General features: G+C 49.5%; 4 protein-coding genes across 4 annotated transcripts; 2 read left to right on the forward strand and 2 right to left on the reverse strand.

Annotated features, from left to right (window-relative positions):
- Nucleotides 1-34: 34 nt before the first annotated feature.
- N7462_011553 (putative C6 transcription factor) lies at nucleotides 35-2,101 on the forward strand (the record flags this gene model as incomplete). The annotated part of the gene is made up of 1 exon (XM_057083267.1): nucleotides 35-2,101. The coding sequence occupies one exon, from the start codon at nucleotides 35-37 to the stop codon at nucleotides 2,099-2,101; it is 2,067 nt and encodes a 688-aa protein (XP_056928006.1).
- Nucleotides 2,102-3,089: 988 nt separating this feature from the next.
- On the reverse strand, nucleotides 3,090-6,807 carry N7462_011554 (cytoskeletal protein-binding protein SLA1; the record flags this gene model as incomplete). The annotated part of the gene is made up of 6 exons (XM_057083268.1): nucleotides 3,090-3,115; nucleotides 3,186-4,916; nucleotides 4,983-5,025; nucleotides 5,110-6,099; nucleotides 6,204-6,440; nucleotides 6,610-6,807. 6 exons carry the CDS (start codon nucleotides 6,805-6,807, stop codon nucleotides 3,090-3,092), a joined length of 3,225 nt encoding a protein of 1,074 aa, XP_056928007.1.
- An 893-nt stretch (nucleotides 6,808-7,700) lies between these two features.
- On the reverse strand, nucleotides 7,701-9,337 carry N7462_011555 (PRKCSH domain-containing protein; the record flags this gene model as incomplete). The annotated part of the gene is made up of 3 exons (XM_057083269.1): nucleotides 7,701-8,345; nucleotides 8,396-9,145; nucleotides 9,221-9,337. The coding sequence occupies 3 exons, from the start codon at nucleotides 9,335-9,337 to the stop codon at nucleotides 7,701-7,703; spliced, it is 1,512 nt and encodes a 503-aa protein (XP_056928008.1).
- A 3,911-nt stretch (nucleotides 9,338-13,248) lies between these two features.
- Nucleotides 13,249-15,061, forward strand: N7462_011556 (sugar porter family MFS transporter; the record flags this gene model as incomplete). Its single annotated transcript, XM_057083270.1, has 5 exons — nucleotides 13,249-13,353; nucleotides 13,405-13,681; nucleotides 13,742-13,979; nucleotides 14,033-14,613; nucleotides 14,676-15,061. 5 exons carry the CDS (start codon nucleotides 13,249-13,251, stop codon nucleotides 15,059-15,061), a joined length of 1,587 nt encoding a protein of 528 aa, XP_056928009.1.
- Between the last annotated feature and the right edge of the window lie 58 nt (nucleotides 15,062-15,119).

Raw genomic sequence — 15,119 nt, forward strand, 5'->3', positions numbered from 1 at the left:
ACGCCTGCTCAAGCCCGACCAAAAAGACTCGACTATGTTGCTAAGCGAACGAATAATTCCCTCGCCGCAGCGAGAAACCGCAATGGACCGCTTACTGAACTCGCTTGAAGACCGTGGGATGAATTTGGAGCAACAGGTTCGAGACGAGAAAGAAGGAACCGCTCCCGTCCCCAAAGTAGCAAGACTCCTCCGTGATGGGCAGGGGAAGTTCATGTATATTGGTGACTCGGCGAGCTTGTCATTCCTGCAGAGTGTTCGTCGAGTAGTATCCTCATCAATCGGTCGATGCGAGTTCACCGAAGACAACTCTCGTCACTCCATGCTGGAGGCTTTTCAGAATAACTCCAGCAACCACCCGGGTTCTCTCATCCCACCACCCAGTAACGAAGAAGCCCAGCGGCTTTCTCGTCAGTATGTCCTTGCGACTAGCCCATTGCTCGATCTTTTCGATCTTGAGGAATTCCATCCCCGCCTTGCCAATTGGGTCAGCAACCCATCTGGCGATGAAGACACTGTCAGCTCCATTTTCTACCTCGTCCTCGCAATTGGAGCCCAGGTCTCCAATATAAACCAGAGCCTAGCAGAACAGTACTTTAGCAGTGGACGCCAATTGGCATTCTCTGCTTTCCAAGAAACCCCCAGCATTCATACCATCCAGTCTTATATCCTTGTCTCGATGTACATGTTGGGCGCATGTCGACGTAACGGCGCATTCATGAACTTGGGAATTGCTTTGCGAGCAGCTTATGCAGTTGGCATTCATCGAAAAGATGCCAATGCACTCTTTTGTGGCCGTGAACGGAGAGCGAGGGAACGCGTCTGGAAGAGCCTTCGCATGATGGATCTGTTCCTCAGTGCCTCGTTGGGGCGCCCACCAGCAACGTCAGATTATGATTATGATATACGTGACGAAACTTTCGCCTCTGAAGAACAACAGCGGAACCTTACCTCTGATCAGCAGCTCTCAGTGGCAGTGGTTTCCTTATGTCGGATATTCGAACGCATCTTAACAGATGTCTACATGAAACAAGTCATTTCGATTAACGTTGCCGAGGAAATATCCAATCAGCATCGTGATTGGGTCCGCACGTTGCCCACAGTTCTCAAAATGCAGACTGAAAGGCTTGACAACAAACCCATGGAAGACAGCCTAGCTGCAGCCCATGTCTTCGGGTCCTATTACTGGTCCATTATCCTCCTCACGCGGCCATTCCTCGTTTATCGCGTAGCTCGGCATGTGAAAAGCAAAGCCGACGCATCGGCTTCTTCCGAAACCCGGAATGGAAGTTCTCGAATCTCTCTTTTCGCCGATGCATGTGTTTATTCTGCGCTGCGCGGGCTGGATGTGGTCGATGATCTCACTCGATTCGCATCGCTTCCTCGCCGGCTACCTTTCCTCATTAATTCGGTCTTCAATTCAGCTGTTGTTCTTGGCGCGGCATTCTTCGCCGATTACGACAATATGTTACCCCTAGAGGAAGGGCTAAACAAAGCAGAACGCTTTCTGGGGCTATTTGTCCCGCATGATCCTCATGCATGCCGCTTCTTCCAGATCATAAAGTACCTTCGTGCTGCAGTGGCCGAATATGTCCAGCGACGTAATCGCCAGTGGATGGAACGTCGAAGCAAACAAGTCGACCAACTTTTCGGCCAAGTTGGTGGCGGCAACGACCCTGCGGCCTCAAATATCTCGCGTCCAATTCATGAGATTATCACTCCCAGTCAACAAGGCGAGACGCAACATTCACCTGTCGTGCCCTCTCCCACATCGTCCAGTAAAGTGGCCGGGACCACGCCGTCGTCTCTATTTGCCTCGCAGCCTACAGGATCGGCTGGACCTCAACCACCGGGTAGTGATATGTGGGATGCCCTCTACAATGGACCGGATGGAGGAGCCGCGGCTCTATCTTATGATGCGGCAATTTCTGCTCTCACCACTTCTGGGATTCCTGTTGGCTGCTCTCCGGGTGGCACCATTCCATCTGGACAACCTGCACTTTCAGGCGGACCATCTCCTCTCTCCGATGTGATGTTTCCTGAAAATGGTTTATTGTACATGGCCGAGGACCTGCCGGTGTTTGGTATTTGGGACGAGCCCTAGCTATCCCGAAGGACATCTAGGGTCTTTACTTTGTTTCACTTGTTCTTTCGTGTGTTGGATCTGTGATTGATACCAGGGCGCATCGGGGGTAAATTCTTGATTCTGTTTTCTCGGCGCTGACTATGGTCTCTCTAGAAGTCGGATGGCGATCTATGATTTGATGATTTCTCAGATACCTTCTGTATATAGTATCTACTCTAACAACTCCCCCCAAAAAGCCTTTGATGTCTATAACTTATATATACCCCAGTAGGCAACGAATTGCTTATAAATTAAAAACACTCTTGAGCATTTTTCTTCTCGTATGAAGACACTATTTGTCAGTTAAGATAGCGATTGGGTCCCACCCGACTTTGATTTTCCATGCTGCTCAAGCCAGGAAGAATATTCATGTATCCTACGGTGTCTAGAAGGTAATTACAGAGGAATAGAAAGAAGGCCATCAGCACTAATAGCATAGTATTATCTGTTTTATGAGAGTGTATGAAGTATGGGACAGGTGGTGGGGAAGGAAGTGAAACAGGAGAGCAGGTGAAAAGAAGAAAAGGGCAAACCAAAGATAGCCGTCCGAGGAACAAATGGAAAAAGAAATGAGAGACATCTTATCCAAACGGCAGTAAGCATCATGATCAACGGAATTATATGGCGAGAGACAAGAGGACAGCAAAATGCAGGGCATAAACAGATGGGTGACAAGGTGCTAGGGTGGTTGGGGGAGGAATTCGATAAAGGCTCGCTAAGTGGGGAGTTTTCCAAAGAAGCCAGGCTCATGATTTTCGATACGCGCTGCATTAGGACGAGGCGGGCCATGAATATGTACGTATGTCAATTCCAAGAGCGCAAAATCGAAAAGGACAAGCTGAGATATGTAAAGCCTCAGTCTCGGCGAACACAACAAACATTGCAGCAGAGAATAGAAAATATCACTTCCCAGACGGACGGGATTATATAGTGCCAATCGGGAAAGCGATACAAGAAGGATGGCAAGTTAGAAGCCGAAGGGGTTGGTGGGTGCTGTTTGTGAACAATGGATTAGTTATCTTGCCGGCTTCCCCCAAGCGGTGTCATAAGGAGAAAGACTTACTAGCTTGTGAGAGGTTCGCCCTGAGACCCGTGGGCTGCGGGGCCAGCTTCTTGGGAGCTTCTGGCTTGACGCCAAACCTGATAGCTGGAGCCGGTCCGGTCTTCTGGGGTGAGAGTGGAGTGGCTGTAGGCTGCTGGGGAATTGGAGGTACTGGGGGTGGGTTCGTGGCGGTGTATGTATTTCCGAAGCCATTGGCGCCAGTCGGCTGGGGCTGCAAGGCAGGGGGTAGGACAGAATTGATACCGGTTTGCATGGGCTGCTGCGGCTGGACATATCCAAATCCAGTCGGCTGTGGAGCCATGCCCTGGAACCCGGAAGGACCATTGATAAACGGCTGCTGCTGCTGCTGCTGCTGCTGAATGCCAAACTGTGATTGCGGCGTAAAACCAGTTGGCTGGGGCATCACTCCATTCTGGAACTGGTTTTGTCCCATAAAGCCAGTGGCCTGCGGCTGGAAACGTTGCTGGTTCGGCTCGGTCAGGCTATGACCTGGGGGCGCAGGGCCAGGCTGCGGGACTCCTGTGAGCTGAGGCTGCAATGGGGGCGGTCCAAAGGAGCTTTGTTGCTGCGAAAAGTTCTGCGGTGCAGAAAGCGGACGCTGGGGAGGAGGCGGGAGAAGGGAATTTTGATTCATGGTTTGTGGAGGCTGAGGGCGCTGTCTAGCCTGATGCTGCCCAATCTGTGCCACCTGCGCAAACAAGCTGGGGGTAGCACCAGTTTGCTGGGGTTGCTGAATTGGTGGAGTTTGCACGGCAGTTTGCTGGGGTTCAAGAGCAGGTGGCGCCAGAACTGGCTGTGAAGGAGTGGGCTGCGCAGGTGTGGGCTGCAGAGGAGCTTGAAGAAGTGTCAAGTCTGCCATCGCGCCAGTGACCTGCTTTGGAATTGGAGCTTGAGCTGCTGGTGCTGATGCGGTAGCAGCAGGAGGCGGCGAAGCCGAAGCAGGCTGCTTTGGCTGCTTAACCTCCCATGCATCATCATCAAATCCGCGGGAAACGGGCTTTTCAGGCTCCGCAGCAGGAGCTGGAGGGGTCGAAGATCGTTCCTTATCCTTGACTGCGACTGACTCATCGGCTTGTTGAAACGCCTTGGGGTCAACCACATCCCCGGCTTGTACGGAGGGGGCAGGCCTTCCCTTGCGAGTGTTGTTCCGCAGCATACCACCAGGGCCAGCAAAGAGCCCACCCTCTTCACCATTGCCAATGACTTCCTCTCCGCCAAAGCTCACATTGCGCAGCTTGGACTTGGATCCAGTGCGGCCGAGAGTGGAATCGAGATATTTCATGACGCGCAGAATGTCGCCCTCCTTCAAACCCAGAGATCGGAGGGTTTCGGGAGTAATATCGGGCAAAATAGACTCATCCATTGAATCCTTGAGGAAGTTCTGCGCATACCGCTCACATTGGTGCGGCCCAACACCTGCCTTCAAGAAGAAATCAAACCAGTCATACTCGGGACGTTTTACAGTAGCACCAGCAGATCCAGACCCTTTTGCATCAGAAGTAGAACGAGCCCGAATACTCGAGAGAGGCTTGTCTTCATCCAGAGAGACACCGGCAGTTCTCTCCACGTACTCCAAATCTTCAACAGACATCTTCGCAACTGGGACTGCAATCTTGATTCCGTTGACCTTGTGGAGCTGGATTTTCCCATCCAAAAGTCCAATAAATTGTGCTTCCACTGTGAAGGCCTTGCTCCGGTCTGTCCACTTTCGCACCTTGCTAGGATCAGGCTCTAGATTCGGTTGTTAGCCATAGTTGCAGTAAGGAATAGATAGCCATAGGAAAATAAAATACATACTGGACTTGGACTTGCTATCGCGTTTGCTATCACGCTTATGACGCTGGATAACAAAAAAACATCAGCTGAGGCACTATAATAATTTGGCTTCTTGAGATTGTTCTGCTTGAGATTGCCATGATCTTACCTCGTTGGAATCAATTGAATCCGTTCTTGGCTTTCCAATCGCTGCTTTCGCAAGCCGAGCCTCATCTGCGCGGTTTCGTTCGACTGTGGATCGAGTTGATTCCATACTCGGTTCGCTGGGGGCCATGAAGCCGATTATTTCGACGTAGCTGCTGGGGACTACTCCCTCTCTGCCGTTCTTTAGCCGACGTACCATCCACCATTCTTCGGACTTGGTGTCATCGATGATGGCAACCTCGTCACCCACAGCCACGGTGACTTCATCATCCCCTTGCGCCATGAAGTCATACAAGATTTGACCCTTCTTCTGAGCACCGCCACCTTCGCCAGCGGCAAGAACCTCCCGAAGCCCCTCTGCACGATAAGCCCCAGCAATCTCTCCAAGAGCAGCCACGATCTCTTGAGCAGTGTCCTTCGCTCCAGCGTGGAAATCAATACTCCTGCTTGGCCGGACAAGGTCGACAAAGACATGTTTATGTTCAATCGAATAGTGAGTAAGTTTCTCTGCGGTCCACTCTTGCTGGTGATCGTCGCCTTCGGGGGAGATGAAAATAATTCCGGTCACCAGATTGATTCCTAATGTTGTAGGCTTCTTTTTCCGTTTGCCCATCACCTCGACCATTTCATTTATGTTATAGATATGGTAGCCGGAAGGCGATCGTGGCGTCAGCTCGCCCGCCCTGTTGTAAGGAGGGGATTCTTTAACATGAGTTATATCACGTTTCATTGCCGGCGCCGGCTGCTGCGGACGTGGCGGCGGTGAGGATGGATCGGGAGAGTATGAAGGCATTGGTGGGGTGGCCTGTTCGGATGGAGGTCGACGTGGCAAAGCAGGCGCCGGGGATTCTTCATCACGGTCATTTTCATCTTCATGTGAGGGTCGAATTGGGAGCTGAGGGGCAGGTGGTTCTTCTCGTGTGGGCTCCGCATATGCGTTCGCGGACGCATGCTGCTGGTGGATGATATTGGCGATGGCGGCAGCGGCAGGGTTCTGCGCCGCGGCGATAGGTGAAGGGGGGATGGCGATGGTTCATGCTCCTCTGGAGCTGCCGGGATCGGCCGTGATGGAAGAGATGGCGCTTGAGGCTCAGGTACTGGCAGAGGGGCGGCTCCAGCCGGGGCTGAGGCGGCTGAGGTGGCAGCAGTCACATCGTCGATGATCTCAATGTAGTTGGATGGCGCAAATCCAAAGTCCGAGTTGACCCCGACCAAAGTCCAATCTGGATCCGACGTATCATACACCAGGATATCTGCATCTTCTGAGAATGAAACCTCCTCGTCTGTCTGCCGTGTGTAATCGAACAGGGCCTTCGCATGATGTGCAGGTTGCGCCTAGGTGATTTCGCTCAGTCAGCATCAATTCATTGCCCAGATTTCCGGGACATCACATAGAAGAGGGCCGGAGTAAAAGCTGACAGCCTCCCGATATAGCTATGGCCTCGGACAACAGATTTGACCGCAAAATTCGCAAATGCTCAACGTAGATCCCGAGTCAACTTACCTCTTCAACGTAGTTGTTCGGGACTAGACCTTCAGGCTCGTCCTCGTCGTCCCTTTCGGCTTTCTTCTTGGCCTTCCACCAATCATCCTCTGAGCTCTTCTCCAGGATAAATAACAGATCGCCCTCTCGGATTTCCAGTTCACCCTCTCCCTGAGGCTGGTAATCATACACAGCCGAGTAGACCCCCAGGAACCCCATGATCAAAGCGAAGCGTTCGATTCACTAGAGTTTGAGGTCTAAAGCTATAAACAGAGTCCTCTCGCCGCTGGTAGCAGCGTCAGAAAGCAATGCTTATTCGAATTGTGCGTTTGTTCGAGGCGTCGTATCGGAGATGGTTCGAGGGGGGTGCGATGATAACGCAAGCCAGTACTGGGGTCAGTCTTGGCAGAGCCTCGGTGCGCGGAGAGATTAAGGGGTAAGGGGGAACGGGAGAAAGAGGAGGATAGAGGGAGGGGAGAGGGAAGCGCGAATTCAAGAAAAAGACCCAGGCGTGGAAGTGGAAGAGGTCGGGGATCAGGGAGTGGGAAGGTGGGCCGGGCGATCGGTAGGAGTTCGAAGTCACGTTCCTTACGTAGTGTCAGGCTTGTTTCTCTCCACGAGACCTCTTCCTCTCTTCATCTTCATCTCTCACCAGTCCTTCTTCGATCTATTCTTCTCAATGCCACTTCACGGAGTATATCGTAAATCTTGTCGCAATCGCGTGTCCTTGCATCCCGCTCCTGAAGGTTCTCCTATCCCCCACTCGGGTCCCGGCAACTGGGGCAACTGACGTCTTTGGGCATGAAGCTAACCGGCCGTTCCTGACGCTGCCCAGGCAAACTTCCAGCCAGACTAAAAGACTTCTTTGGTCCGGCTTGATTATCTACGAATCGCAAGCTCCACGTCAATAATTATTGAAAAATCCTATTCTATGGTTCCGCTATTTTGGCAATTGAACCACGATATAACTGATTGTCAATAAATACTGACCCTCAGGTGGAAATTGTTGAATATCAGCTGTCTTTACGGAAGATGGCCATGCAATGGCAGATTCATAGATCCATGAATACATTATATGCACAAGTTATCAAACTAATATACAAAGATCACCCTCATAGCTCATCTTTGAACGTCTCCTCGCTGCCTTCCGTTTCCTCTTCGTTCCGGTTCACGGGATCTTCCGCCGCTCGCGACTCGGGCTGTAAAGCATCCGGGGTTACGGCGTTGTCGGATTGAGGCGATTCTGCGTCCTTTCGGGGAGGCCGTGAAGACGAAACGATGCCTTTCTTGTCTTCGCCCTCGGCTTCTTCGTCATCATCCTCTGGTTCCACAATGCCTTGGAACTTGATCACTCCGTTGGTCTCGACCACTTCCAGTGTCCAATCCTTGCCCTTGGCGATTTCTTCAAGCCGTTTCTTCATGTCCTCGACTTTCTCGGGGTCGAGGTCATATTTCTTCAGCACCTGCTTGGAGGCTCGTTTAACTTCGCCATTCTCACGCTTTGCAACCATTTCGCCTCGCTCCTCGGCCCGTTCCTCACCGGTGAAGGCAACCCGACCCTTTTCAATCACCTTTCCTTCCATTCCCACAAGCTTTTGTCCACCAACCTCTATGCCACCGACAATTTGAATGTCGGAATTGTCAGTCGCGGAGTCCGTTAGTTGATGAGCCAGGTACCACTCTTTCACGGCTTCCCATTCAGGAACGTCCTCGGGGAAGAGAATCTCCCGGCACTCGATGTTGTGCACTTCATCCTGCTGGGGGGCAAGAATGCCACATCGTCGCAGAGTCGGGGGGTGTAGATCACCATTAAGTAGGAACAGGTAGTCAGTTCCTTGATCCAACCGATCTGATCCGTTGACTGAGGGTGGCAGTGGAACTGCACCTCCACCCGACGGTCCCGTCCCGTCAAGTCGCATTTCGTACCCCCGCGTAGATGCTGCACTAGATATCGCGAACCACCTTTCGTGTGTAGCTCCGCCACATCGGTCTTGAGACTCTGTGTTTTCTCATCCTCCTTGACACCTCGGTTCGCTCCGGGGGCAAACTGTCCCAAAATAAAGGAATGGGCGTTGGGGTCCTCCACGGGTGGATAGTGTGGAACTCCACGACCTGCGGGGAGGGCATGGAACTGCTTAATCTGTTTTTGGTAGCAGAAGGAGTATGACCACCAGCCTGAGAAGTAGTACATGCATTTTCCTTCCATCTCGCTAAGAAGCTCCAGGCCACGATCCGTCGCTCGGGCCAGTTCTTTTTGCTCATCCAATTCATTGGCCTTGCCACTCGTGTTGTTGTGGTCCGCTGGTGAAACGCGTGGGATCTGGCAGAGGAGCCGCCGGTCATCCATGATCATTTCCTCGTATGTGTAAGCCGAGGGACTGAGATCTTCACTCCCTCGTGGAGTGCTATCTCCATAATTCTGTTGGGTGCCCGTGTATACTTGGGGATTCTTCTGGATGGTGTGACTCGAATCATCGGTCCCGGGGGTCGTCTGGGTCCGAAGCAGTTCTTCGGCCTGTGCATCTAGGATGTAGTCCTCGGGGAAGACTACTTGGTACTAAAAATGGGATGTCTTGGGTTAGTTCAAGGTACTCCAGGGAGGATTGAATCGGTCTTGGTCGCGTGAGCATACCTGTGGATAAGCCAGCAAATCATCATGGATATTGAATGGCCGTTTGCCTGCCCAAGCAGTAGATGCGGCGCATCCCAGCACAATCCATGGCGCGAGGCCCCACCTGGATTGGCCCATTATTGGCAGTCTGTGATGTAGAGACCCCAAGGAACGGACTCTGGGGTAGCAATACGGCAATGAAAGGATGGCGTTGCCGCACGTCTCCAGGCGGTCCTCACAGTCCTGACGGAAGGCAAAAGACTTGCTGTACCATATGAGGGAGAGGTATATCGCAAAAACGATCTCAAGATGAGAGTCTCAGTACAGTTCCGCGATCCGGCGCGTTTGGGGGGAGGAGGGGATGAGCTGGGATGGAGAGAGCGGGAGCTGCTGCGTGGCCTTATCAGATAGCGAGCTGCTTGGCCTCGGGAACCTGCATACCTTCGAGTTTCGCTCATTTTTGGTCTGGATGCGATCTGGCAGCAACGATACCAGTCCATTTATTTATATATTATTGTTCGCGGTATCATCAGAGGATAGTTGTATATTTTGTGAATATTGTGCGTTCTATCTGGTATTTATAAGTTTGTTGGGTTGACCCGTTTAGTTCGAACACTGTCGCTGACATGGTACGTAGTATATAGTGGGTGTTCAAAAGTCTGTTCCGATCCCCACTTTCACCACCCCAACATCAAATATATATATTGAACCAGGGCCCTCTACGGCAAGCTGCGAATGCAGGCAGGATGAGATGGATCAACAAACAAGCCAACAAACTACACCACACCACGATGGAAGGGAGCCTCTCAGAGAGGAAACAGGTGCCTCCTATTATAGTCCGGACGGTAGGTGGAAGTTGCATAATATTAGCCCACACTATTAGAAAAGCTATTTATCCTATTAATGAATTTGCGTTTACGTAGTTAATTTAGCTACTAATTCTGGATAGCTATAGTAGCTATCTTACGTCCTAAATCGACAAACAACCTCTAAATCGACCTACAGTCCATATCGCAAGTCTGCAGCTGTGGAAAATAGACATTCTGACATTCTGACATTCTCATTCCCTCAAATAATGACTGGCTCAGGAAAAGCTCCAATATTCTACTCATGAAGTGGCATGTGTTCAGTAATTGGGGCAAGAGACAACTGGGCGTAGTACATGCACTCTATCGTAACCCGCCACTTCGCAGTTCGCAGTCCTAATTATTGCGGTCGAAACTGCATTCTGAACGAGCTTTCGTCAAAGATATTCAAGCGACAATCTACTAGCAAGCTATAGGGGTCAGATAAAAGATCTTCAATGACTGATCAGATATTCAAACCGCTTTCTATGGCCAGCTTGTCTTCTTTTCATCAATTCTACGCCAGTTCGAGGTGCATCACGTTTCTGCTCTAACGGGTAAGCTAAGCTACCAATTCAGTCGATGAGCCTGCGATACGCAAGCGAAATAGCGGACGAGGGGATTAGGCCCTCCATAGTTGACCTCAAGAATTCACCCACCATCCTCTCTTTTTCACTACCCTTTTTTCACGGCGGGAAATCTGTAGGAATCACCTCTCGGAAGATCCTTGAAATGAGTCATGCGGTATAAATCTGAGCCGAAATTTCAAATTATCATTGGGGTAGTTGAACTGCCATGATTGAGAAACCCGAAAACACTTGATTTTGGAATGTCGTTGAACAGGTAGAAGAAAAGAAGTCCGTTACAGTCGACTATTTAAAGTAGTAGAAAAAGTACTGGGGGATTGAGTCTTTAATGCCGCTTTTCAAGAGCCGACTCCAACAACTTTCAACATATCTTCAGGCTCTGTCAAGTAGTCGTCGACCGACTTTGTCACGGCTGTCAAAACTTGGGTATTTCTTGGCGTACTCCTGGACCAATGTATACCCCCCTACAAACCGTAGCCAATTAGATAGCAAATGTTGAATGTCTCATAGGTTTGGAGCATACCTAGTATAACGTAAATCAATGGAGATGAGCGTGCTGCTGCGATGAAGGCCTCAGACAAGGATCGCCTTCTGAATACTCCGAGTCTTGACAGAATTCACAACTCGTCATGGCGGGGCACTGTGGGGTGTTCTTCACTGCCATACCGTTACGGGGTATTCTTGGCATTGATTTGTCTCTTCGTCTCGCGTCCACCCCCGCCGACACGGGAACCACAGCTTCCCCAACAGATCTCGCTTCACCTAGCAACTCACAATGCATTTCCATGCATTCGAACATTTAAACATTAGCTCAACTCCTACCAGCTAGAAAGGGCTGCCATCGACCTATTGCTTTCTACCATTATCCCATCTTGTGCTCAATCTGATACAATAGCGTTTCTGGCAGCTAGAGCGACCCGGGCAACTATGTTGGGGAAGAAGCCATTTTTTCTATAGTCAACCGCTTATCGTGCTCTGAGCACCTATACGACTCTTACATGCTTAGTACCGGTGCGAAAATTCTAGCACTCGAATTCGGTACTTTCTAAGATCCCGACTCTTAGGAAGACACCGTCAGCTTAGCTTTACAAAAGGGTATACGGCTTATTGATATAACTCGGGATTATAATATAGAAGAGCAAGTCGGAAGGGGAATAAAGAAAAGTGAAGTTCTACGAGAGGAGAATTTCGTCGGCACAAAGCTATAGTAGAATAATTATCATCTAGACGATATAGAGAGCGCTGAGGATAATTCCCTTCGAGATTTGACACCCTATATATCGATCTTCTGTTAAGCAAATATTACCCGTGCGCCTTTAAGCGAGGCCCAGACTGATTCCCTCGGGATACTAAAGGCAGAATAAAAGAAGGTCTGGTAGTAATATTAAAAAGCCGAGTTATCCTTATTTAAAGGATTATAGCTATTCAAATATAGTAAAGCTAGATATTGATATACGAGAGCGAGTATAGCATATATTAGGCCGGTATTGTGTATATATAGTCCTCATATTTCTACTCTAGGAGTGGTATTCCCTCATAGAATGAAGATAAGCCTACAGCTAAGTGCGCAACGAGCATGGAAAATCGGGCCATCGGGTCAAATAAATCTATCTGTTCAGGCTAAATGTAAGTTGATGAGCCTTTCCAAGTCATTAATAGAGCAAACAGAACATACCCAGAGGCTCACTCGTTCTACAAAACATCTAAATCAGGTAGCCTCAGCTAGCAGGAGTTTAATTAGCTCCCGTGATTACCAACTCTACTCTTCCTCTAGCGGACTTTCTACCGACGCACCAACACCAACATACGTTTGATCATAACTCCTATATACGGAAGAAGGGCCGTCCGGTACTCAAAGTCGCTCGTTATAGTGAGCTTAATTAAGTTGAATCGTCATAATTAGAGTGGTTCGATGAGAGATTTTGGTTCGCCTAGGAATTTACGATCGTCCACACTTCTAAATTGTCTCGAGCATTATCCGCTAGTAGGCTTAACTATCGTACAGATGCAAACAATGCGTTAGAAGGTGACAAGTAGTAATATGGGATAGAGAACAGGCTTTCACCCGGATTAAAGTAACCACAACAATTTCGGAAGGCAAACACAACTCACTATCCGTTCCTCGTTCGCAAGCCGCGGCCACGAGACTTTCGGAAGCGTAGCCGTCGGTAAGGTGATCGCAAATGCATCGTTCTGGTGCCATAGAACTCTGCGTAATCAAAATCACACTGATTAAAAGGCAAGCTCATCTTTGCTGCAGCAACTCCCACGTTTCCTCGTCTCGGGGACGTCGTCGTCATGCGGGATGAGAGATAACTAGTTAGTTAACTAACTGAAGAGGGGGCTTACCTAATTTAAGACTAACCCGACCCGTGGACTGGGGTAATCTGGGGTAAGTCTTAATCCGGGGAACAGAAGTTGTTTTCAGCACTAGAATCGAGCAGTTTTGAACAGCCCGTCTCGCGGCTCATACCATTATGCCGATGAAGTGGAGAATATCGTCACCCCAGATTTGATCTCCACAGAATAGCGTGGACTGGAGAGAAATAAATAGCTGTCATGGCGTCGACACTGAGGAAAACCATGAGACATTTGTCCGATTTTGTCCTGTCACAAGATGTTAAAATTTGCAAAACCATATTTTGGCCTTCGAGGCGGATGGCTGACGTTCTGGATCACGTTGGCCTGCGGTGCTGACATGACTCTTTATGGATATGATCAAGTACGTTATAAATAAGGCCATATATTGTGCCGGGCTTTAATTCTAGTCCAGGGAGTTTTCAGTGGAGTCGTGATCTCACAAGATTTCCTTCGGCTACATGGGCTTGCAGAGTCATCCAAAGCGTCTTTAGTGGGAACAGTCGCTGCCATTTATGATGTCGGTTGTTTTCTGGGATCTGTGTTCGCCTACTGGCTTGGAGAACGGCTAGGCCGCAGAAACACGGTCTTGGTGGGCACTACCATCATGACAATTGGCGCTATTCTGCAGGCCTCCTCATACAGTCTAGGTCATATGATGGCTGGCCGTGTCATTGCAGGGATTGGTAACGGTACGCAGAAACGTAGAAAGTCCCTGAAATACTAAAAGTTAACCTGTCTATTTTTTGCAGGGCTCAATACATCGACTGCACCCATTTGGCAAGTTGAAACTTCGAAGGTTCAATTACGAGGCAAATTGGTTATTTTAGAGAATGTCCTCGTACTTGTGGGCTTTTCGCTTGCAAATTGGCTTAATTACGGCCTTTCGTTCGCAAGTGGACCAGTCTCGTGGCGATTCCCACTCTCTTTTCAACTCATCTTTAATATTATCTTATTTTGCACAGTGCCGTGGCTCCCTGAGTCACCTAGGTAGAACAATTTCTATGCCCTTCTTGTGTGCTTTATAACTGATTCTGTAACAGATGGCTTGTTGCCCATGGTCGCCTAGATGAGGCTTTGCAAATTATTGCAGATCTTGAAGACAAGGATAACAGCGACCCTTTCGTTCAGCTTCAGATGAGCCAGATTAAATACAGTGTGGAGTATGAACGAGCAAACAGCGTTAGCTTTGGCGATATTCTACGCGGGCGAGGGCATGAGAAGGCAGGCACAAAGACAATCCGCCGACTTATTCTTGGAATGGGTGCCCAGGCAATGCAGCAGTTCTCGGGAATTAATGTAACTTCTTATTATTTGCCAACAGTACTGACAAAGTCCGTGGGACTAGAGGAATCGTTAGCAAGGCTGCTTACAGCCTGCAACAGCGTTCAATACCTTCTCTTCTCTATGATCGGCATTCCAAACGTCGAGCGATGGGGACGTCGAATGCTACTGATGTTTGGAGCAGCCGGAATGTGCTTCTGCTATATCTTCATCACAGCTCTTATTAGATATAACGAAATGCCCGGTTATGCTTACCGGGAAGAGGTCGCCTCGGCATCCGTGGCATTTTTCTTTTTGTACTATGTCTTTTTCGGCATTGGCATGCAAGGAGTGCCATGGCGTAAGTTTTATCTCCGAATCAAGCTCATCTTACGGGCACTCTCGTACTTACTCATGATATAGTGTACCCAACTGAAATAAACTCACTTACTATGCGAACGAAAGGTGCCGCACTTGGAGCTGCCACTAATTGGATTTTCAACTTCATGGTCGTCGAGATTACTCCAATCGGTATTGAAAATCTAGGGTGGCGCTTTTATATCGTTTGGGTTGTGTTGAATGCGGTTATGATACCTGCAATCTACATCTTTTATCCGGAGACAGCCGGCCGCACTTTGGAAGACATGGACGACTACTATCGTGGCAACCCCCCTGTTTTCGCCTGTCTTGACAAAGAAGCAATCTCTAGCAAGCGGCCCAAGAGATACGAAGCTCGAGATGAACATATCATTCGCGAAAAAGAAGACCCAGTGCAGCATTTGGAAGTTGCTGAGAAGGTTGAGGCTTGAAATCCGGTCCACAGTCCTTAATCCTCAAAATCTTTCTGCTAGGATCTGCGCGAGAGAT

This window comes from Penicillium macrosclerotiorum, assembly GCF_028827735.1.
Source record: "Penicillium macrosclerotiorum strain IBT 26536 chromosome Unknown utg000012l_segment0_segment0, whole genome shotgun sequence".
NCBI classification, from domain to species: domain Eukaryota; kingdom Fungi; phylum Ascomycota; class Eurotiomycetes; order Eurotiales; family Aspergillaceae; genus Penicillium; species Penicillium macrosclerotiorum.